Genomic DNA, 25,502 nt, shown 5'->3' with positions numbered 1-25,502 from the left:
CTCCCCACACACACCCTCCCCCCCCCCACACACACACACTCCGCCCCACACACACTCACTCCCCCCCACACACACACGCTCCCCCACGCACACACACACACACTCCCCCCCACACACACACTACCCCCCCACACACACACTCCAACTCACACACACACACGCACACACTACCCACACACAAACACACACACACCCCCCCACACACACACACGCACTCCCCCCCCCCACAAACAATCCCCCATGCACACACACACACACACACACACACACTCCCCACCCACACACACACACACTCCCCCACACACACACACTCTCCCCACACACACACACACACACTCCACCCACACACACACATACACTCCCCCCACACACATACACACTCCTCCCACACACACACACACACACACACACTCCCACCCCCCCACACACACACACCCCCCGCACACACACACTCCCTCCCCACACACACACTCACATTCCCCCCAAACACGCACACACACACATTCCCCCCAAACACGCACACACACTACCCCCCCCCGCACACACCCCACACACACATACACTCACCCCCACACACACACACACTCCCCCCCACACACACACTCACTCCCCCCCCACACCCACACACACACTGCCACCCCCCCCACAGACACACTCTCCCCACACACACACATACACACATACACGCACACGCATCGCCCCCCCCACCCAACCACACACACCATCTGCCACCCCCCCCCCCATTGATGGTATTGGTAGAGTGAGGGCTTTGTCGGGCCATGAGGTTACAAATTGTGATTGAATACAATTCTGTTGCTGCTGATGGCCCACAGCGCCTTTTGTGTTGCTAGATCTGTTCTGAATCTATCCCATTTAGTGCCACACAGCACGATGGAGGCTGTCCTCAGTATGAAGATGGGACTTTGTCTCCACAATGACTGTGAGGTGATCAGTGCTACCAATCCTGTTATGGACAGATGCATCTGTGACAGTTAGATTGCTGAGGACGACGTAACGTTGGTTTCTCCCTCGTGTTGGTCCTCTCACCACTTGCTACAGGCCCAGTCTGACAGCTATGTCCTTCAGGACTCGGCCAGCTCGGTCAGTAGCGGTGATACCGAGCCAGTCTTGGTGATGGACATTGAAGTCCCCCACCCAGAGTACGTTCTGTGTCCTTGCTACCCTCAGTGCTTCTTCCAAGTGGTGTTCAACATGGAGGAGTACTGATTCATAGAACCATAGAAACATAGAAAATAGGTGCAGGAGTAAGCCATTCAGTTGATCATTCCCTTAGTACCCCTTTCCTGCTTTCTCTCCAAAGCCCTTGATCCCTTTAGCCATAAGGATCATATCTAACTCCCTCTTGAATATATCCAATGAACTGGCATCAACAACTCTCTGCAGCAGGGAATTCCACAGGTTCACAACTCTCTGAGTGAAGAAGTTTCTCCTCATCTCAGTTCTAAATGGCTTACCCCTTATCCTAAGATTATGTCCCCTGGTTCTGGTCTTTCCAACATCGGGAACATTCTTCCCACATCTAACTTGTCCAGTTCCGTCAGAATCTTATATAGAAAAACATAGAAATAGAAACATATATGTTTCAATGAGATCCCCTCTCATCTTTCCAAACTCCAATGTATAAAGGCCCAGTTGATCCAATCTCTCCTCATATGTCAGTCCCACCATCCTGGCAATCAGTCTGGTGAACCTTCACTGCACTCCCTCAATCGCAAGTACGTCCTTCCTCAGATTAGGAGACCAAAACTGAACACAATATTCCAGATGAGGCCTCATCAAGGCCCTGTACAATTGCAGTAAGACCTCCCTGCTCCTATACTCAAATCCCCTAGCTATGAAAGCCAACATACCATTTGCCTTCTTCACCGCCTGCTGTACCTGCATGCCAAATTTCAATGACTGATGAACCATGACACCCAGGTCTCGTTGCACCTCCCCTTTTCCTAATCTGCCGCCATTCAGATAATATTTTGTCTTCGTGTTTTTGCCACCAAAGTGGATAACCTCACATTTATCAACATTATACTTCATTAGCCATGCATTTGCCCACTCACCTAACTTGTCCAAGTCACCCTGCAGCCTCTTCGCATCCTCCTCACAGCTCACACCGCCACCCAGTTTAGTGTCATCTGCAAACTTGGAGATATTACACTCAATTCCTTCATCCAAATCATTGATGTATATTGTAAATAGCTGGGGTCCCAGCACTGAGCCCTGCGGCACTCCACTTGTCACTGCCTGCCATTCTGAAATGGACCCGTTTATCCCAACTCTGTGCTTCCTGTCTGCCAACCAGTTCTCTATCCACGTCAGTACATTACCCCTAATACCATGTGCTTTGATTTTGCACACCAATCTCTTGTGTGGGACCTTGTCAAAAGACTTTTGAAAGTCCAAATACACCACATCCACTAGTTCTCCCTTGTCCACTCTGCTAGTTACATCCTCAAAAAATTCCAGAAGATTTGTTAAGCATGATTTCGCTTTCAAAAATCCATGCTGACTTGGACCGATCCTGTCACTGCTTTCCAAATGCGCTAATATTTCATCCTTAATAATTGATTCCAACATTTTCCCACTACTGATGTCAGGCTAACCGGTCTATAATTACCCGTTTTCTCTCTCCCTCCTTTTTAAAAAGTGGTGTTACATTAGCTACCCTCCAGTCCACAGGAACTGATCCAGAATCGATAGACTGTTGGAAAATGATCACCAATGCATCCACTATTTCTAGGGCCACTTCCTTAAGTACTCTGGGATGCAGACTATCAGGCCCCGGGGCTTTATCGGCCTTCAATCCTATCAATTTCCCGAAGACAATTTCCTGCATAATAAGGTTATCCTTCAGTTCCTCCTTCTCACTCGACCCTCGGTCCCCTCGTACATTCGGAAGGTTATTTGTGGTTGACTTATTGAAGACAGAAACAAAGTATTTGCTGAGGGAGGACAGCCTGTGGTAATCAGCAGGTGGTTTCCTTGCCCATGCTAATCGTGTCTGCGCCGGACGACCAAGAGCTACCCAGCCTAATCCCACTCTCCAGCTCTCGGTCTGTAGCGCTGCAGGTTACGGCACTTCAAGTGCACATCCAGGTACTGTTTAAATGTGGTGAGGGTTTCTGCCTCGACCACCCTTTCAGGCAGTGAGTTCCATCCCAGACCCCCACCGCCCTTTGGGTGAAGACATTTCCCCTCAAATCCCCTCTAAATCTCCCCCCCAATTACTTTCAATCTCTGCCCTCTGGTTGTTGACCCCTCTGCCAATGGGAAACAGGTCCGTCCTATCTTGCTACAGTTATACAGGGTATTAGTGAGGCCGCACCTGGAATACTGCGTGCAGTTTTGGTTTCCAGATTTACGAAAGGATATACTTGTTTTGGAGGCAGTTCAGAGGAGGTTCACTCGGTTGATCCCAGGAATGAGGGTGTTGACTTATGAGGAAAGGTTGAGTAGGTTGAGCCTCTACTCATTGGAATTCAGAATAATGAGAGGTGATCTTATCGAAACGTATACGATTATGAGGGGGCTTGACAAGGTGGATGCAGAGAGGATGTTTTCACTGATGGGGGAGACTAGAACTAGGGGGTATGATCATGGAATAAGGGGCCGCCCATTTAAAACTGAGATGAGAAGGAATTTCTTCTTTCAGAGGGTTGTAAATCTATGGAATTCGCTGCATCAGAGAGCTGTGGAAGCTGGGTCATTGAATAAATTTAAGGCAGAGAGAGACAGTTTCTTAACCGATAAGGGGTAAGGGGTTAGGGGGAGCGGGCTGGGAAGTGGACCTGAGTCCATGATCAGATCAGCCATGATCGTATTAAATGGCGGAGCAGGCTCGAAGGGCCGAATGGCCGACTCCTGCTCCTATTTCTTATGTTCTTATGTTATCCCCTCGATAAACACGGCGTCTGAGTAGTACATAGCAACATCCCATAAACAGCAACTGAAATAGGTAAGTGGTGAACCTGGCCATTTTGCTGTTGGTTGAGGGAGAAATGTTGCCGTGGACAGCAGGAAAGAGAGATTCCCATTTTCAGAGCTGCTCTCACAGCCTGGGGGTCAAGCCAAAGCCCTTGACAGCCAATCAGCTACTTTGGAAGTGTCGTCACTGCTGTTTTGTGGGAAACGCAGTAGTCAAATTCGGCTCTGCCTGTTGGCATTGAGATAATGGCCAGATAATCTGTGATTTATTGATGTTGGTTGTGGAAAACAGATTGGACCCAGGGAGAAATTCCTGGTCTTCATCCAAAAGTGCCGCAGTTACTTTTACATCAATCTGAGCGGGCAGATGAGACCTTGATTTTAGCGCACAGTCTGGGATTCCGGGAAAAGAGAAGGCTGAGGGTTGACCTGTTGTAGATCATATGCACGAGAAATTATGAAAGGTTTCGATCGGGTCAATGTAGAGAGGATGTTTCCAAGTGTGGAGGGAGACAAGAATTAGGGGCCATCATTATAAGACAGTCACTAATAAATCCAATGGGGAATTCAGGAGAAACTTCTTTTCCCTGAGAGGGGTGAGGATGTGGAACTCGCTCCCACAGGGAGTGGTTGAGGCGAATAGCAGAGATATATTTAAGGGGAAGCTGGATAAACACACGAGGGAGAAAGGAATAGAAGGATATGGTGATGGTGTGAGATGGAGTGAGGAAGGAGGGGGCTGGTGTGGAGCATTAACCCGGGCACTGAGTGCTGGGGCCCAATGGCCTCTTTCTGTGCTATAAATAATTTGTAGATTGACCTTAAGCTCCAACTGGCCCAATGTTCAGCAATAATATAAACTTCCGATTTTCTGAGTGGAAACAACAGGTCTTGCAATGCTTCTGCACTTTGTAGAATTAAGACACTTGTGGTGAGAGAGGAGGATGCCACAACGCACAGCCAGCTCCTACAAACAGCAAAGTGGTAAATGAGCAAATCATTTTTATTTTAGTTGATGTCGGTTGAGGGATAAATATTGGAGAACTTCCCTCTGCTCTTCTTCAAAATAATGGCCGTGGGAACTTTAACATTCCACCTGAGAGGGAAGACGGGGCCTCGGGTTTAATGACTCATCTGAAAGATTCCACCTTCGAAATTGCGACTTTCCCTCACTACAGACCCTCCGACAGTGCAGCCCTCCCTCACAATTGTCCCCCCGACAGTGCGATGGTCCCTCAGTACCTCCCTCATAATTATGATCCTAAAAATGCAAACCAAGCACCGGGGATCATTTCGGGAAGTATGGAATTCAAAAGCAAATAAGTTCTGTTAAAGTTGCAGCCAACCTCAGTTAGACCAAATTTGGAGCAGAGTGCACAGTTCAGTTCTCCATATACCTGAGTTAGACCACATTTGGAGCACTGTGCACAGTTCTTGTCTCCAGATAATTCAGTTAGACCACACTTGGAGCATTGTGCACAGTTTTGATCTCCATGTACCTGGGTTAGACCACACTTGGAGCACTGTGCACAGTTCTGATATCCATATTACAAAAAGGAAAATGTGCAAAAAAGTATTTACATACTTGATACCAGAACTGAGAGGAAACGCTGCTCAGGCTGGGTTTCTGGGAAAAGAGAATTCTGATGGGTAACCTGACAGAGGTCTTATGAATGAGAGATTATGAAAGTATTCGGTAGGGTAGACGTAGAGAAGATGTTTCCACTTGTGGGGGATACCAGAACTAGGGGCCATCAATATACGACAGTCACTAATAAATCCAATGGGGAATTCAGGAGAAACTTCTTTACCCAGAGAGGGGTGATAATGTGCAACTCGCTCCCACAGGGTGGGGTCGAGGCAAATAGCAGAGATACATTGAAGGCGAAGCTGGATAAACACATGAGGGAGAAAGGAATAGAAGGATTTGGTGATGGGGTGAGATGGAGAGGGGAGGGAGGGGGCTGGTGTGGAAATAAATCCCGGCACGGAGCGATGGGACCCAGTGGCCTGTTTCTGGGCTGTAAATACTTTGTAGATTGACCTTAATCTCCAACTGGCCCAATGATCAGAAATGTTATAAACTTCCTCTATTCCGAGTGGAAACAACAAGTCTTGCAATGCTTCTGTACTTTGTAGAATTAAGACACTTGTGGCGAGAGAGGAGGATGTCACAATGCACAGCCAGCTCCTACAAACAGCAACGTGGTAAATGAACAGATACGTTTTTTTTGGTTGAAGGTGTTTCTGGGATATTGGAGAACTCCCCTCTGCTCTTTTTGAAATCATGGCTGTGGAATCTTTGTAATCCCACCTGAGGGGGCAGACGGAGCCCCGGATTTAACGTCTTATCTGAAAGATGACACCTCCAACAGTGCGGCGCTCCCTCAGTACTGCCCCTCTGGGAGCGAAGCGCCAGCTCAGTACCTCCCCTCCGACAGTGCGGTGCTCTCTCAGTACCATTCCTACGACAGTGCAGCACACACTCATCCTCCAATAATACGGCGTTCCCTCAGTGCTGCCCCTCCGACAGTGCGGCACTGTCTCAGTACTCCCCCGCTGACAATGCAGCACTCCCTCAGTTTTGCACTGGAGTATCAGCCGAGATTTTTGTTCCCAAGTCTCTGCAGAGGAACTCAAACGCACGACGTTCCGACTCGGAGGCGAGAGTGCTGCCCACTGAGCCACAATTGACAGGGGACAAGTAGCAGAATGCATCACAAGCTAGCTGCAAAACAGAAAACAGAGAGTAGGGGTTAAGTGTAAGTTACTCAGACTGGCGGAAGGTGGAAAGTCCTGTCCCATAAGGATCGGTACGGGACCACTGCTGTTCACCATTTAGTCAAAGGATTTGGACTCTGGAATCGGAAGTAGAATGTCACAATTTGCGGACAACACAAAATTGGGGTTTGTAGCTAACAAAAGGGAAGAAGGCGACAACATACAAGAAGGCAATGATAAATTACAGAATGGGCGGGTAATTGGCAAATGAAGATCAATATCGATAAGTATGAGATAAGGAGGCCACATACTGTTTGGATTATAAGAGTCTAAATGGAGTAGAGGAACTGAGGGATCTGGAGGGTTACACATTCACAAATCACTAAAAGTAGCGACACAAGTTAATAACGCCATAAAAGACCAAATCAAGCACTTATTGTTCATTTATGGAGGGATAGAATTCAAAAGCAGAGAGTTTATGTTAAATTTGCAGCCAACCTCGGTTAGACCACACTTAGAGCACCGTGCACAGTTCTGGTCTCCATGTACCTCGGTTAGACCACACTTGGAGCACCGTGCACAGTTCTGGTCTCCGTGTACCTCGGTTAGACCACACTTGGAGCACTTTGCACAGTTCCAGTCTTTATATTGTAAAAATGAGATAGAGGCACTGGAGAAGGTGCTGAAAAAAATAACAAGAATAATATATGAACTGAAAGGTTATAACTATCAGGAAATGCTGGGGCTCTTTTCTGTAGAAAAGAGAAGGCTGAGGGGTGAGCTGATGTAGGTGTTTAAGATTATGAAAGGGTTCGATAGGGTAGACGTAGAGAAGATGTTTCCTCTTGTGGGGGAGACCAGAACTAGGGGCCATCAATATAATATAGTCACTGATAAATCCAACGGGGAATTCAGCAGAAACTTCTTTACCCAGGGAGCGGTGAGAATGTGGGACTCACTATCACAGGGAAGGGTTGAGTTGAATAGGAGAGATACATTTAAGGGGAAGCTTGATAAACACAGGAGGGAGGGTTAAGGATAAGTTACTCAGACTGGCGGAAGGTGGAAAGTTCTGTCCCACAAGGATCGGTGCTGGGAACTCTGCTGCTCACCATTTACACAAAGGACTTCGACTCGAAATCGGACGCACAATGTCACAATTTGTGGACAACACCTAATTGGAGTTTGTAGCTAAGAGAATAATAATAATAACGTTTATTTATATTACGTCTTTAATGTCGTAAAACATACCAAGGTGCTTCACAGCATTGTTACAGACAAACAGATACATTTTACACCAAGCCACAGAAGAAATTAAGGCAAATAATGAAAAGCGTGTTTAAAGAGGGAGTTTGTAATGAGGATCTTAAAGGAGGAATGAGTGATAGCGAGGCAGATAGGTTTAGGGAGGGAGTTCCGGAGCTCGGGGCTCAGGCAACACAAGGCACGGCCACCGAAGGTTGAGCAGTTATAATGAGGGATGCGCAAAGGGGCAGAATTTGAGGAGCGCAGACATCTTGTGGGTTTGTGAGGCTGAAATTTATTACCAGGGATAGGGAGGGGTGAGAACCATGGACTGATTTGTAAACAAGGATGAGACTCTGAAATCGAGGCGGTGTTGAACTGGGAGGCAATGTAGCTCAGCGAGCACAGGGGTGAAGGATGAGCTGGAGTTGGTGAGGGTTAGTACACGAGCTGCTGAGTTTTAGATGACTTTAAATTTGCGTCATGTGGAATGTGGTATGCCTGCCAGGAGTGAGTTGGAGTCATCAGGTCTAGAGGTAACAAAGGCATGGAGGAGGGTTTCTGCAGCCGAAGAGCTGAGGCAGGGCAGAGGCGAAAAATGTTACAGAAGTGGAAAAAGCAGTTTTGTTGTGCGCGCATATGTGTTTGGAAATTTCAGCGTCAAATATGACACCTAGTTTGTCAACAGTAACGATGTGGGAATGGGAAGAGAAGCCATTGCAGGGGGTTCTCCGAATAGCATTAGATGGAAAAGAACGGAATCCGGCGAGTGCAGTCCCACCCACCTTGACATTGGTGGAGAGGCGTTGGAGGAGAATGGAGTACTTAACTCTGTCAAAGGCTGCAGACACGTCAAGAAGGAGCAGGAGGGATAATTTCTCTGTCTCACACTCACAAAGGATGTCATTTGTGACTTTGATGAAAACCGTTTTGGTAATGTGGCTAGGCGAAAACCAGAATGAAAGGTTTCAAGTATTGAATTCATGGAAAGACAGACACGGATATGGGAGGTTTGTGAGGATACAACACGTTCAAGGACTTTGGACAGGAAAGGGAGGTTGGAGATGGGGCGATAGCTTGCAAGCAAAGTGGGGTCAAGGGTAGTTTTTTTTTCAGGAGAGTGTAATGACAGCAGATGTAACAGTATCTGAGGAGAGAGAACAGTTAACAATGTTGGCTAACATGGAAGCCAAAATAGGAAGTTGTGTGGTCGGCAGTTTAGTGGGAATAGGGCAAGGCAGCAAGAAGTGGGTCTCAAGGACACGATAAGCTTGGCAAGACCAAGTACGGAGATCAAAGAAAAAGTAAAGAAAGATGTGAGTTTAGGGCTGAGGCAGGTGGGAGCCTCAGAGGAAGTTTGACCCTGTGGGCTAGGTGAATGAAGGGAACTCGCAGAGGCAGCTGATCGGATGGTCTCAATCTTTGAGACAAAGAAGTGCATGAGTTCCTCATACTTGTTGTTGGAGGTGAGTATGGTCGAGACAGGGGAGAGGGGTTTAAGGAGACAGTTCGCAGTAGAGAATTGTAGCCAGGGGTTACTTGCGCATTACAGAATGATCCTGGAATAGTGAGCAGTTTTTGTAGACAACAGTAGGAACCGATAATGTTTTATGTTAGCCCAAATAAGTTCAAGTTCAAGTTCTTCTAGTAGATCTTCATGGCCAGCACCTGGGAATGTGCTTGGCCAAGAGTTTTGCAGACAGTTACTTATGGTGGCCAGGTCTAGATAAAGATATAGAGTACATTGTCAGTCAGTGTACCTGGTCAATCGGTAAGCAAGCAACCACCATCAGTACCAGCCATGGAAATGGCTCCGCAGTGTATGGCAAAAATAACATGTAGATTTTGCTGAACTAGATGGACATCAATTCTTCATTGTGATTCATAGGTGTTCGAAGTGGGTAGAGGTGTTTCCGATACAGAAAACAACAATTAAAAGACTAGACAATTTGCGAGGATTGTTTCCTTCATATGGCCTCCCAGAAGAAATTGCATCTGATAATGGGCCACAATTTTATTCAGAGAAATTTGCACAGTTCACGAGGATAAATGGTGTGAAACGTGGCAAGGTTCCACCGTACCATCCTGGTTCAAATGGTGCAGCAAAGCGCACACTACATATCATAAAACTTGCTATCTTCAAACTAAGGTTGCAACCATATCCAAAGTTATCGTTGGATCACAAATTGGTAACTTTTCTAATTACTTCTCATAATACTCCTCATACAACTGCTGGTAGAACACCAGCAAAGTTGTTTCTCAAACGACAGCCACAAACCAGGTTCTCGTTGTTAAAGCCAAACTAGGCACAGTCGGTGGAAGAGAAACAATCAAGAGAGAAAGAGAATCATGATAGAGGTAGAGTAAGAGAGAGAAGTGAGATTGAATCAGATGGTGAGATTGAAGAACCATCACCATGAATGGTTAATGTGGTTACCAGGAAGAGTAGTGAGGATATGTGGTCCTCGCGCATATTTGGTCAAGTTGTTTGATCATGGAAAGTTTAGGATTGTTCAGATTGATCATATGTTACGTACAGATGTGGAAGGAGTTGAACGTTGGAATAATTCGACTATTTCTGATGAGTCAGATAGTCTTGTTACAAGTAGAGTACCAGTAGCAAATCTTACATCAGATGTACTAGAAACAAGTCCACGAGAGAGTCAGAATTTCAGTCTGAGTTCGAGTCAGGCAGGCAAACAGCCTGAAGTTGTAAAGAGTTCAAATGTAAATCAAGGGTTACCCTTTGAGGAAAAACTCTCCTCAGGATCAGCCTAGAATGAGTTGAAGGTCGATACAAAGTTTGGAAATTTCTCTTCGAGAGTGAAGGTATCCTCTTCAAAAGAGAACAGCGGTGATTAAGTTTGATCTGTATATATGACAACTAAGTCCATATCTTTTGTTGTGTATAACCATGCAAGTTTGGAAATGATTTTATGTTAGGAACAGGGCGAATAAGGAGGAAACCAGTGGATGTGGTGTATTTGCACTTGTGCCACATAAAAGGTTACTGCACAAGATAAAAGTTCACGGGGCCTGGGGTAATATATTAGCATGGATAGAGGATTGGCTAACTAACAGAAAAAAAAGAGTAGGGATAAATGGCTCATTGTCTGGTTGACAAAAGATAACTAGTGAGGTGTCACAGGGATCGATGCTGGGGCCTCTGTTATTTATAATCTATATTAATGATTTGCATGAAGGGACCTAGTGTAATGTAACCAGGTTTGCTGATGACACAAAGATGGGTGGCAAAGCATGTTGTGAGGAGGACACAAAGAATCTGCAAAGTGATATAGACAGGCTAAGCGACTGGGCAATAATTTTGCATATGGAGTATAATGTGGGAAAATGAGGTTATCCACATTGCTAGGAATAATAAAAAAGGAAATTATTTTTTAAAAGGGGAGATATTACAAAATGCTGTGGTACAGAGTGCTCTGGGAGCCCTTGAAAGTTAGCGTGCAGGTACAGCAAGTAATCAAGAAGGCAAATGGAATGTTGGCCTTACATGCAAGGGAAACAAAGTATCAACGCTGAGAGGTCCTGCTACAATTATACAGGGTATTAGGCAGGCCACACATAGAATACTGCGTACAGTTTTGGTCTCCGTATTTAAGGAGGGATATAATTGCATTGGAGGCAGTTCAGAGGAGGTTCACTGGTTTGATTGCTGAGATGAAGGAATTAACTTATGAAGAAAGGTTGAGCAGTTTGGGCCTATACTCATATGAGTTTGAAGAATGAGAGGTGATCTTATTGAAACATATAAGATAATGAGGGGCCTCAACAAGGTATATGCATAGAGGATGTTTCCCCTCGTGGGGGAATCTAGAACTAGGGGGCATAGTTTCTGAATAAGCGGTCACCCATTTGAACCTGAGATGAAGAGGAATTTCTTCTCTCAGTGGGTTGTAAATCTGGGGAATTCTCGGCCCCAGAGAGATTTGGAGGCTGGGTCATTGAATATATTTATGTTGGAGATATTCACATATTTTAGCAATAATGGAGTGAAGCATTATGGGGAGTGGTGAGGGAAGTGGAGTTGAGGCCATGATCAGATCAACCATGAACTTATTGAATGGCCAGCTCTGATCGGCCACATGGCCGACTCCTGCTCCTATTTCTTATGTTCTTATGTTCTTTTTACTTCTTCATTCAGGGGGGAAAGTGTAATATAGAGCTCCACCTGGTGGACAACAGTGTTAATGCAATTCCTGATTTATAACAATAAACGGGTCATGTTTCCGGTTTCGAGCAAGAGCCATCTCGTGTTGTGATGCGTGTGTTAGTGATGTCATAAAGAACATATCTCAGTTTTAGACTGTAAAATGTATATATTTTCTCTACACTTTACAGAGATCAGATTTGTGAGACACAAACAACACAGACACAGGATATTTCTTTTCTCACCCCTATCCAGTGGTTATTTTACGTAGAACAATCAAAAGAAATACAAGCACTCACAGTAACATCAAATGCACAATTATTAACCCACACCGACCAATCTATTAAAGTACTTAACAGTTAAAAAGTGCTTATATCCTGAGTGATTTCAATGCAAAGACTCTTACCAATGAGCTAACTCCAGCCTTGGTCAGTGATTGAAAATTAACCCGCTGATTTACTTGGTAATTGACCAGGTTACCCCTCACATTGACCACAGCACTGACCTAACGTGTTACTGCCATCCTTCACTAGTTTTCTGGATGTCTGCCCACCGTGTACATAATTGTTTAGGTCTAAAACAAAGGGATAGTTTGTCACCATGAATTGGTCTTTCACTCTCTTCTCTTCAAAGTTCCCAAACAATGCCTGTGAGAACTATCACTTTGCCGCTGTCTTTTGAATTTGCAAAGCCTTTTGGGTCACTACAAAATGATCAAGCCATGTTTTCAGCCATCTTGGAGCAGTTTGCAAGCACAGTTATTTGTAGAAAATGAGATTTAAAAAAAGGTATTAGTCTTACAGAGGCTGAAGCATAGCAGCACTAAATATTTGGCTGATACACTAAGTACTTCTTAAATGCAATGAGAGTTTCTGCCTCTTCCACCCTATCAGGCAGTGAGTTTCAAACCACAAACACTCTTTGGGTGAGATATTTCCCCTCAAATCACCTCTAATCCTACATAATAACATAAGAACATTGCAAAATAAGTGCAGGAGCACGATAATTACTTTAAATCTATGCCCCCTGGTTGTTGACCAGTTGCAATGACTTCTTCAGAATATCCCTGAAGTCCTGCCACATGAAGATGTAGCGGACGAGGTTGATGCAGCTGTTGACACTGGTCAGGCCGCGGCTGAGCTCGGAGCCCACGATCAGCACTGGGGATGGCAGTTGGTCTTGCATGTGGAGCAGCAGGAGAATAGAAAATATGTTGTAAGGGGCACCCAGCACAGGAGGAAAGCCAGGATGATGGTGGCGATGACCCTGAAGGACTTGCTGCCAGTGGGTGCCAAGCGGCCCCACCTCAGCCGCAGCCCAATGATGGCGTAGCTGGTGGCCATGGCCAGGAAGGGGAGGAAGAAACCACCGAGGATGTGGGCGAGAATAAGCCCTCGGTACCGGGCGTAAAGCAGGCCGTTCAACCGTGCTATAACCATCCAGTAGTCCTTGTCTCCGTAATCCGTCCTGTTCAGAGCCACCCACTCTATCACCGTCCAGTAGTTCTTGTCTCTGTAATCCGTCCTGTTCAGAGCCACCCAATCTGTACCGTCCAGTAGTCTTTGTCTCTGTAATCCGTCTTGTTCAGAGAGTGAACAAACCTTAGTCCTGCTTCATTTATACTCCACATCCAACTGGCACCTCACGGTATCCTGCTGTCCAGGTATGCTTGGCTAGAGATAAGATACCCCTTTTGTTGATTGGCCAATTCTGATGCCCGTCAACGCCCCGTTTTCCTGTTTGAATTCAGACTGCTGGACCCATCCACCGGAATTTCCTTCTTCCTGTTTACAGACGGGATTTTTTAATTTCCCATCTGGCTTCAGTCCTCCATTAAGTTTCTCTCATGTACCTACTTTTTCCACAGTAGTCTGAGATGATGTACAAATTCCAGCCAACACTTTAGACACCACGTACATAAACATAGCACTTCAAGAATACATACATAATCCACCCAACTCTTTACACACCACATACAGGAAGTATACAAATGTACATATTAAAATATATACAAATACATTTTATGGATCCTTACCTTACCATTACCACACTGAAAAAGTCTTTCTGCTGTGGCTTACATTTGCATGCCTGACCTGGCAATGTCCATTCCGTCATTAGCAAACTGATACATGCTACCTGCATGGGTTAGATACTGAGTAAACCTCCCTCTACACTCTCCCCTAACACACTCCCAGGGCAGGTACAGGGGGTTAGATACAGAGTAAAGCTCCCTCTAAATTGTTCCCATCAAACACTCCCAGGGCAGGTACAGGGGGTTAGATACAGAGTAAAGCTCCCTCTACACTGTCCCATCAAACACTCCCAGGGCAGGTACAGGGGGTTAGATATAGAGTAAAGCTCCCTCTACACTGTCCCATCAAAAACTCTCAGGGCAGGTAGAGCACGGGGTTAGATACAGGAAAAGCTCCCTCTACACTGTCCCTATCAAACACTCCCAGGGCGGATACAGCACGGGGTTAGATACAGAATAAACCACCCTCTACACTGCCCCATCAAACACTCGCAAGGCAGGTACAGCAGGGAGTTAGACACTGAGTAAAGCTCCCTCTACACTGTCCCATCAAACACGTGCAGGGCAGGTATAGCACAGGGTTAGATGCAGAGTAAAGCTCCCTCTACACTGTCCCATCAAACACTCCCAGGGCAGGTACAGCACGGGGTTAGATACAGAGTAAAGCTCCCTCTACACTGTCCCATCAAACACTCCCAGGGCAGGTACAGTATGGGGTTAGATACAGAGTAAAGCTCCCTCTACACTATCCCGTCAAACACTCCCAGGGCAGGTACAGCACGGGCAGATTGAGAAACGAATCCGTTATTTAGTTATATTTTGGTCTGTTCCCTGTCTGTTCTCTCTTTCATTTCGCTCCTCTGCTCACTGTCTTGCTCACCCGCTCTCACACACATTGCCTCTCCCTTTCATTCGCTCTCTCTCTCTATCTCTCTTTATATATATCTCTCTATCTCTCTCTATCTCTCTCACTCTCTCACTCTCCCTCTCTCACTCTCCCTCTCTCTCTATCTCTCTCTGTCTCCATCTCTCCGTCTCTCCCTCTCCCTCTGTCTCTCTCACGTTCTCTCTCTCTCTGTGTCTCTCTCTCTCTCTCTCTCACTTCCTCTCTCTTGCAGCTTACTGGAACGCTACCAGAGCCTTTATGATCCTGTCGGCGATGTCCTGTTTCCTGGGACTGATCGCGGGAGTGCTCGCTTTCGCTCACTTCTCCTTCTTCGAGAAGTTTAACCGCACCTTGGCTGCAGGAATCCTCTTCTTCATCTCCAGTGAGTAGCGTTACTGGCGGGTGATCACTGGCTGCAGTGGTCAGAGTGAGAGAGAAAGAGAGAGAGAGAGAGGGAGAGAGAGAAAGACAGCGAGAGAGAGAGAGACAGAGAACGAGACAGACAGAGACAGAGAGAGAGAGGGAGAGAGAGAGAGAAAGACAGAGAGAGAGAGAGGGAGAGAAACACAGAGCGAGTCAGAGAGAGACAGAGAGAGACAGACAGAGACAGAGAGAGAGAGAGAGACAGAGAGAGAGAGACAAGACGAGAGAGAGAGAGAGGGAGAGAGACAGAGAGAGAGAGAGAGACAAGGCGAGAGAGATAGAGAGAGAGGGAGAGAGACAGAGAGAGGGACAGACAGGGACAGGGAGAGAGAGCGAGACAGAGAGAGAGATAGAAACAAGGCGAGAGAGAGAGAGAAGGAGAGAGACAGAGAGAGGGACAGACAGAGACAGATAGAGAGCGAGACAGCGAGAGAGAGAGAGACAAGGCGAGAGAGAGAGACAGGGAGAGAGCGAGAGACAGAGAGACAGAGAGAGGGAAGACATGGACAGAGAGAGCGCGAGTGAGACAGAGAGAGAGAGCAAGAGAGAGTGAGACAGAGAGCGAGAGAGAGATGGAGACAGGGAGAGAGAGCCAGGGCGAGAGAGAGAGAGAGAGAGAGAGAGAGAGAGAGAGATTCAGACAGACAGAGTGAGACAGAGATAGAGAGTGCGGCAGAGAGAACGAGACAGAGACAGAGATAGAGAGAAATGGACAGAGAGAGAAAGACAGAGAGATAGAGAAGGAGATACAAAGACGGAGAGAGAGAATGAGGCAGAGAGAGAAAGAGAGATAGAGAGAGAGAGGGACAGCCCAGTGCAGCGGTGATTGAGTGTGTGGGTCGATGGGGCGGTGTGTGTGAGCAAGGTGCACAGACTGGCACTGCGGTAACTTGGGGCGAGTGGGGGGCGTGTGGGAGAAGGGATGCTGCGGGAAGTGTACGGGTTATAACGCTGTGCTTTTCTCTCCATCCCGCCCAGCGTTCCTGGTGCTGCTGGCCATGGCTGTGTACACCGTCAACTTCCTGGGCAAGCGCTTTGGCGACTGGCCCTTCTCCTGGAGCTACATCCTGGGCTGGGTGGCCATGCTGCTCACCTTCTTCGCAGGTAAGGCGCGGGGCACAGCCGGTGTGGCAGGGAATATCACACAGATCATCCTCCCCACCAAATGTGAGCTTCTCCACTTTGGTCTGGAGGATTAAGAACATAAGAACATAAGAAATAGGAGCAGGAGTAGGCCATACGGCCCCTCGAGCCTGCTCCATCATTTAATACGATCATAGCTAATCCGATCATGGACTCACGATCCACTTCCCTGCCCACTCCCCATAACCCCTTAATCCCTTATCGGTTAAGAAATTGTTTTTTATCGGCCTTAAATCTAATCAATGTCCCAGCTTCCACAGCTCTCTGGGGCAGCAAATTCCACAGATTTAAAACCCTCTTAGAGAAGAAATTCCTCCTCATCTCAGTTTTAAATGGGCAGCACTGACCACTGAGCACTGACCTGGTCTCCACATACCTGGTTAGACCAGACTTGGAGCACTGTGCACAGTTCTGGTCTCTATATTGTAAAAATGATATAGAGGCACTGGAGAAGGTGCAAAAAAAATAGAAAGATAATACCTGAACTAAGAGGTTATAACTATCAGGAAAGGCTTTGGCTCTTTTCTCTAGAGAAGAGAAGGCTGAGGGGTGAGCTGATGGAGGTGTTTAAGATTATGAAAGGGTTCGATAGGGTAGACGTAGAGAAGATGTTTCCACTTGTGGGGGAGACCAGAACTAACAACAGTCACTAATAAATCCAATGGGGAATTCAGGAGCAACTTCTTGACCCAGAGAGTGGTGAGAATGTGGGACTCGCTCCCACAGGGAGGGGTCGAGGCGAGGAGCAGAGATACATTTAAGGGGATGCTGGATAAACATATGAGGGAGAAAGGAATAGAAGGATATGGTGATGGGATGAGATGGAGAGGGGAGGGAGGAGGCTGGTGTGGAGCATAAACCCCGGCACGGAGCGGTGGGACATAAACCCCGGCACGGAGCGGTGGGGCCCAATGGCCTGTTTCTGGGCTGTAAATACTTTGTCGATTGACCTTAATCTCCAACTGACCCAATGATCAGCAATGATATAAACTCCCTCTTTTCTGAGTGGAAGCAACAGGTCTTGCAATACTTCTGTACTTTGTCGAATTAAGACACTTGTGGCGAGAGAGGAGGATGTCACAACTCACAGCCAGCTCCTACAAACAGCAACGTGGTAAATGAGAAGATCATTTTTTTTTCTTGATGTCAGTTGAAGGATAAATATTGGAGAACTCCCCTCTGCTGTTCTTCGAAATAATGGCTGTGGGTTCTTTTACATTCGACCTGAGAGGGCAGACGGGGCATCTGGTTTAATGTCTCATCCAAAAGACGTCCTCTCTGACAGTGCAGCACTCCTTCAGTACTGCCCCGCCGACAGTGCGGCACTCCCTCAGTACTGTCCCTCTGACACTGCGGCGCTCCCTCAGTACTGTCCCTCTGACAGTGTGGCACTCTCTCGGTACTGCCACACCAACAGTGTGGCGCTCCCTCAGTACCGCCCCTCTGACAGTGCAGCACTACCTCAGAACTGCCGCTGCGACAGTGTGGCACTCCCTCAGTACTGGCACTGGAGTGTCAGCCTAGAGTTACGTGCTCAAGTCGCTAGAGTGTCACGCGAAACCACAACCTCTGACAGAGCCGAGTGTCTAACCACTCAGCTACAGCTAACATAACAATCTGGGCCGATATTTATCCCTCAACCAACATCACTAAAATAAAAATCGTTGGTCCACCCATTTATACAGTCCCCTAACCCTCCCATCGAAGCCCATCCCTCCAGTACACTAACTCTCCCATCGAAGCCCATCCCTCCAGTCCCCTAACTCCCCATCGAAGCCCATCCCTCCAGTCCCCTAACTCCCCCATCGAAGCCCATCCCTCCAGTCCCCTAACTCCCCCATCGAAGCCCATCCCTCCAGTCCCCTAACTCTCCCATCGAAGCCCATCCCTCCAGTCCCCTAACTCCCCATCGAAGCCCATCCCTCCCGTCCCCTAACTCCCCCATCGAAGCCCATCCCTCCAGTCCCCTAACTCCCCCATCGAAGCCCATCCCTCTCGTCCCCTAACTCCCCCATCGAAGCCCATCCCTCCAGTCCCCTAACTCCCCCATCGAAGCCCATCCCTCCCGTCCCCTAACTCCCCCATCGAAGCCCATCCCTCCAGTCCCCTAACTCCTCCATCGAAGCCCATCCCTCCAGTCCCCTAACTCCTCCATCGAAGCCCATCCCTCCAGTACCCAACTCTCCCGTCGAATGTGCAAGATGAAGTATTTCTTTCTTTGACAAGCTAACATTGTCAATTTGTGACATATAATCAACTGAATGGACGACTAAATACCTCTGTTCAACCTGCTCAAGCTTGAAGAACGGATGCATATAACCACAGATATTTTGCTAAAAAGAGAAATGGCAAGTAAAACCAAAAACGACACAATTTTGGAACTTTCCAACATTTTCTCCATCAGAAACGAGGAGAAAGGATCGTCTTCAGTGGATGCAGGAAGCTCGATGGGGAAGGACTAAATATCTCCTGATTATTATCAGCCTCGCCTCAGAATTGGACTAAAGAGAATTCATTGTGTCGTCCTCAGGGGATGCTTTATCGCTTTTCAGACTGGGGAGTCTGCCTTCGAGCACATATCCGCAGCATAACAAAGACCACAAATTGCATCCTCTAACCACTGACTCCATCCCTCTCCCCAACTTCTGTCTCAGGCTGAACCACACTGTTCACAACCTTGGTGTCATATTTGACCCTGAAATGAGCTTCTGACCACATATCCACTGCATCACTAACACTGGCGATTTCCCACTCCGTAACACCATCCGTCTCCGCCCCTGCCTCAGTTCATCTGCTGCATAAACCCTCATCCGTGCCTTTGTTACCTGCAGGCTTGACGATCCCAAAGCACTCCTGGCCGGCCTCCCACATTCTACCCTACGTAAACTAGAGGGGATCCAAAACTCGGCTGCCCCCGTGTCCTAAATCGCACCGAGTCCCGCTCACACATCACCCCCTGTGCTCCCAATTAATTAATGCCTCAATTTCAAAATTCTAAATTTCAAATTACTCCAAGCAACACCCACCCCCCCTCCGACCCCTGCCCATGTCCCACGTTCCCCACCCATCACACACCACCCGATCTCCTCCAGCCCCACTACCCCCAAGATGTCGGCGCTCATCAAATTCTCAAATCCTGAGCATCCCTGATTAGAATCGCTCAACCATTGGTGGCCGTGCCTTCAGCTGCATGAGCTGAATCTCAGGTGCTTGCTCACTAAACCTCTCATCCCTCATGAGGATAAATGATGAACTCATGTTCCTCTGTAACAGGCGCGAAGGGCTGAATGGGCTTCCTCCTGTTCCGAAATGCCAGGCCCAAGGGGCTGAATGGGCCTCCTGTTGTTCGTGTGTATCAGGCTCGAGGGGATGAATGGGCCTCCTCCTCTTCCTGTGTAACAGGCTCGAGGGGCTGTATGGTCCTTCTCCTGTTCCTGTGTAACAGGTTCGAGGGGCTGAATGGGCCTCCACCTGTTAGGAAGGATAGACAGAAAGGAAAAGGAGGCGGAGTGGTGTTGCTGGTTAAAGATGAAATCAATGCAATTGTAAGGAAGGACATTAGCCTGAAAGATGTGGAATCGGTATGGGTGGAGCTGCAGAATTCCAAAGGGCAGAAAACGCTCGTGGGTGTTGTGTATAGACCAGCAAATAGTAGTAGTGAGGTTGGGGACAGCATCAAAAAAAAATAAGGGATGTGTGCAATAAAGGTACAGCGGTAATCATGAGCGACTTTAATCTATACATTGATTGGGCTAACCTAACTGGTAGCAATGCGGTGGAGTAGAATTTCCTGGAGTGTATTAGGGATGGTTTTCTAGACCAATATGTCAAGGAATCAACCAGGGAGCTGGCCATCCTAGACTGGGTATTGTGTAATGAGAAGGAACTAATTAGCAATCTTGTTGTGCGAGGTCCTTTGGGGAAAAGTGACCATAATATGATAGAATTCCTTATGAGGATGGAGAGTGACAAAGTTAATTCGGAAACTAGGGTCCTGAACTTAAGGAAAGGTAACTTCGACGGTATGAGGCGTGAATTGGCTAGAATAGACTGGCAAACGGTACTAAAAGGGTTGACGGTGGATAAGCAATGGCAAACATTTAAAGATCACATGGACTTCAGCAAATGTACATCACTGTCTGCAGTAAAAAATAAAACTGGGAAAGTGGCTCAACCATGGCTAACAAAAGAAATTAAGGATAGTGTTAAAGCCAAGGCAGAGGCATATAAATTGGCTAGAAAAAGCAACAAACCTGAGGACTGGGAGAAACAGAGGAGGTCGAAGGGTTTAATTAAGAGGGGGCAAATAGAGTACAAGAGGAAGCTTGCAGGGAATATAAAAACTGACTGAAAAGCTTCCATAAATATGTGAAGAGAAAAAGATTAGTAAAGACAAACGTAGGTCCCTTGCAGTCGGATTCAGATGAAATTAGAATGGGGAGCAAAGAAATGGCAGACCGATTGAACCAATACTTCGGTTCTGTCTTCACGAAGGAAGATACAAATAACCTTCCGAAGATACTAGGGGACCGACAGTCTAGTGAGAAGGAGCAACTGAAGGATATCCTTATTAGGTGGGAAATTGTGTGAGGGAAATTGATGGGATTGAAGGCCGATAAATCCCCGGGGCCTGATAGTCTGCATCCCAGAGTACTTAAGGAAGTGGCCCTAGAAATAGTAGATGCATTGGTGATCATTTTGCAACAGTCTATCGATTCTGGATCAGTTCCCATGGACTGGAGGGTAGGTAATGTAATACCACTTTTTTAAAAAGGAGGGAGAGAGAAAACGGGTAATTATAGACTGCTTAGCTTGACATCAGTAGTGGGGAAAATGTTGGAATCGATCACGAAGGTCGAAATAGCAGCATATTTGGAAAGCGGTGACAGGATCAGATCAAGTCAGCATGGATTTATGAAAGAGAAATCATGCTTGACGAATCTTCTGGAATGTATGGAGGATGTAACTCGCAGAGTGGACAAGGGAGAACCAGTGGATGTGGTGTATTTGGACTTTCAGAAGACTTTTGACAAGATCCCGCACAAGAGTTTGTTGTGCAAAATTAAAGCACATGGTATTGGGGGTAATATACTGACGTGGATAGAGAACTGGTTGGCAGACAGGAAGCAGAGAGTCGGGATAAATGTATCCTTTTCAGAATGGCAGGCAGTGACTAGTGGAGCGCTGGAGGGCTCAGTGCTGGGACCCCAGCTCTTTACAATATACATTAACGATTTGGATGAAGGAATTGAGTGTAATATCTCCAAGTTTGCAGATGCCACTAAACTGGGTGGCGGAGTGAGCTGTGAGGAGGATGCTAAGAGGCTGCAGGGTGACTTGGACAGGTTAGGTGAGTGGGCAAATACATGGCAGATGCAGTATAATGTGGATAAATGTGAGGTTATCCATTTTGGGGGCAAAAACATGAAGGCAGAATATTATCTGAATGGCGGCAGACTAGGAAATGGGGAGGTGCAACGAGACCTGGGTTTGATGGTTCATCAGTCACTGAAAGTGGGCATGCTGGTACAGCAGGCGGTAAAGAAGGCAAATGTATGTTGGCCTTCATAGCTAGGGGATTTGAATATAGAAGCAGGGAGGTCTTACTGCAGTTGTACAGGGCCTTGGTGAGGCCTCACCTGGAATATTGTGTTCAGTTTTGGTCTCCTAGTCTGAGGAAGGACGTTCTTGCTATTGAGGAAGCGCAGCGAAGGTTCACCAGACTTATTCCAGGGATGGTTGAGCTGTCATATGAGGACAGACTGGATCAACTGGGCCTTTATTCACTGGAGTTTAGAAGGATGAGAGGCGATCTCATAGAAATATATGAGATTCTGACGGGACTGGACAGGTTAGATGCGGGAAGAATGTTCCCGATGTTGGGGAAGTAGAGAACCAGGGGACATAGTCTTAGGATAAGGGGTGGGCCATTTAGGACTGAGCTGAGGAGAAATGTTTTCACTCAGAGAGTTGTTAACCTGTGGAATTCCCTGCCGCAGAGAGTTGTTGATGCCAGTTCACTGGATATATTCAAGAGGGAGTTAGATATGGCTCTTACGGTTAAGGGGATCAAGGGGTATTGGAGAAAAAGCAGGAAAGGGGTGCTGAAGGAATGATCAGCCGTGATCTTATTGATAGGCGGTGCAGGCTCGAAGGGCCGAATGGCCTACTCCTGCACCTATTTTTCTCTGTTTCTATGTTTCCTATATGACAGGCTCGAGAGGCTGAATGGGCCTTCCCCTTTTCATGCTACAAAAGGCTGCAGTGGATGATTGGGCCTGCTCCTGCTCCTGTGTAACACGCTCGGGGGTCGGGGGTGCGGGGAGCGCGGGGCAGAACGGGCCTTTCCCTGTTCCTGTGTAACGGGCTCGAGGGGCTGAATGGTTCTCCTTCGGTGCTCTTTGAGTCCATGAACAATGTTGAAGATTTTTTAAATGAACGAAGAGTGCCATCGTGTGGAGGAAGTGAGACTAGCAAGCGTTACTTTCCTTGTTTCCAGTTACAATTAGCAAGTGTCATCGTTGAGCCGAATCTAAACAAGCTCATGAATTTCACTCAACGACCACACTATTTATTTAACCCCAAGGCGCTTCACAGGAACGTAAATCAGACAAAAATTTGACATCGAGCCATATTAGAAACGATTAGAGCCGATTACCAAAATCTTTGTCTAAGAGGTCGGTTTAAGGAGCGTCTTAAAGAATGAGAGAGAGAGAGGAGGAGAGGTTTGGAGATGTCGGGGGCAGGAATTCCAGAGCTAGGGGCAAAGGCAGCAGAAGGCTCGGCAGCCAATGGTGGAATGATCAAAATCGGGGGATGCACAAGAGGCCAGAATTGGAGGAGCGTAGAGATCTGAGAGGGTTGTAGGGCCGGAGGAGGTTACAAAGATAGGGAGGAGTGTAGGGGCTGGAGGAGGTTACAGAGATAGGGAGGGGTGTAGGGGCTGGGGGGTATTACAAAGATAGGGAGGGGTGTAGGGTCTGGAGGAGTTTACAGAGATAGGGAGGGGTGTAGGGATCGAATGGTATTACAGAGGTAGGGAGGAGTGTAGGGGCTGGAGGAGGTTACAGAGATAGGGAGGTGTCGAAGGGCTGGAGGATACAGAGATGATATGGCGTGTTGTATGGACTGGAGGAGGTTATTGAGATAGGGAGGTGTCGAAGGGCTGGAGGATACAGAGATGATATGGCGTGTTGTATGGGCTGGAGGAGGTTACTGCAATCTGGGCGGGATGTAGGAGCTGATGGAGGTTACAGAGAAAGAGAGCGTTGAAGGGGCTGGAGGAGGCTACACAGATAGGGAGGTTTGTAGGGGCTGGAGGAGGTTACAGAGATAGGGAGGTGTGTAGGGGTTGGAGGAGGTTAGCGAGAGAGGGTTAGGTGTAGGGGCTGGAGGATGTTACAGAGATAGGGAGAGGGTTTAGAGGCTGGAGGATGTTACAGAGATAGGGATGGGTGTAGAAGGCTGGAGTAGATTACAGACATGCTGAGGGGTGCAGAGGCTGGAGGAGGTTACAGAGATAGGAGTGGTGTAGAGGCTGGAGGAGTTTACAGAGATAGTGAAAAGTGTAGGGGCTGTAGGAGGTTACAGAGAGAGGGAGGGGTGTAGGGGCTGGAGGAGTTTCCAGAGATAGGCAGGTGTGTAGGGGCTGGAGGAGGTCCCAAAGATAGTGAGGGGCGTAGGGGCTGGACGAGGTTACCGAGTTAGGGTGGATTGCAGGGGCTGGAGGAAGTTACAGAGCTAGGTATGGTTGTAGGTGAGGGCGGAGGTTACAGAGCGAGGTAGTGGTGTAGGGGCTGGAGGAGGTTAGAGAAATAGAGAGGGTTATAGGGATGGAGGGGTTTACACAGATAGGGAGGGGTGTAGGGGCTGGAGGAGGTTACAGAGATAGTGAGGGGACGAGGAGGGATGTGTAATTGAGGATGAGAATTTTAAATTCGAGGTGTTACCGGACCGGGACCAATGTCGGTCAACGAGCACAGGGGGCGGTGGGTGAGCAGGACTCGGGGCGAGTTAGGACACGGGGGCAGCGGGGTTGTGGACGAGCTGATGGTTACGGAGGGTGGAAGGTAGGAGACCGGCCAGGAGAGCGTTGGGAATAGTCGGAGTCTGGAGGTCACAAAGGCAGGGATGATTATCAGCAGCCCATCGATGCCAGACTGATCTCCCTTTTCCAGGAATATTCTGCATGTGCGCGTACCGGATGGATGAGTGCAGGAGAATGTCGGGACCACGCTAGAGGGGAATTATCCGGCTGGGACAGACCGGATTCTCCGGGAGCACGGCCGGGAACTGACAGAGCATTATCGGATTCTGGCAATCGGCATTCGACCCTTCTGATGGAAAAGCTTTCTCCCCCCGGTGTATATGAAGTTGGAGGTTAAACCTCCGGGTAGACAGAATGACTGGAGCGGGAATGGAAACTTTCTGCAAACTCTGTACTCCCAACAAATGATTAAACCTCTCTCCAATCCCAAACACATGGTGATATGGATCATTATCAGCACCAGCAGGTTTATCACACTGAGGCTGGCCCCATCCCTCTCGCTCCCTCCCTCCATTTCTCAGTCTCTGCCTTCACTTTCTCTCCTCATCTCTCCCCATGCCTCCCTCTCTATCTCTCTCTCTCTCTTTGTCTCCCTTTTTGTCTCTCTCTCTGTTTCTCTCTGTCTCTCTCCGTCTCTCTCTCCTGTCTGTCTCTCTCTCACACTCTCTTTCTCTGTCTCTCTCTCTCTCTCTCTCTCTCTGACTGTTTCTCTCTCTCTCGCTATCTTTCTCCGTCTCTGTCTCTCACTCTCAGTTTCTCTGTCTCTCTCTTTCTGTCACTCTCGCTACCTGACTGTTTGTCTTTCTGTCTGTCTGTCTGTCTGTCTCTCTCGGGAAATTAATGGGACTAAAGGCGGACAAGTCCGCTGGACCTGATGGCTTGCATCTTTGAGTCTTAA

General features: G+C 47.6%; 1 protein-coding gene across 1 annotated transcript in view; it reads left to right on the top strand.

Annotated features, from left to right (window-relative positions):
• The window catches only part of LOC139240346 (lens fiber membrane intrinsic protein-like), a 34,558-nt gene extending 9,762 nt beyond the window's left edge, over nucleotides 1–24,796 (top strand). Inside the window, exons 2-5 of the mRNA XM_070868816.1 lie at nucleotides 7,916–7,952; nucleotides 15,222–15,373; nucleotides 16,393–16,518; nucleotides 24,735–24,796. Coding sequence (XP_070724917.1) covers nucleotides 7,916–7,952; nucleotides 15,222–15,373; nucleotides 16,393–16,518; nucleotides 24,735–24,796 — 377 coding nt within the window. The remainder of the gene's footprint in view (nucleotides 1–7,915; nucleotides 7,953–15,221; nucleotides 15,374–16,392; nucleotides 16,519–24,734) is intronic.
• Nucleotides 24,797–25,502: the final 706 nt, after the last annotated feature.

Source organism: Pristiophorus japonicus, chromosome 31, assembly GCF_044704955.1.
Source record: "Pristiophorus japonicus isolate sPriJap1 chromosome 31, sPriJap1.hap1, whole genome shotgun sequence".
In the NCBI taxonomy this organism is placed as follows: domain Eukaryota; kingdom Metazoa; phylum Chordata; class Chondrichthyes; family Pristiophoridae; genus Pristiophorus; species Pristiophorus japonicus.
This window is presented reverse-complemented; position numbering and strand designations above follow the sequence as displayed.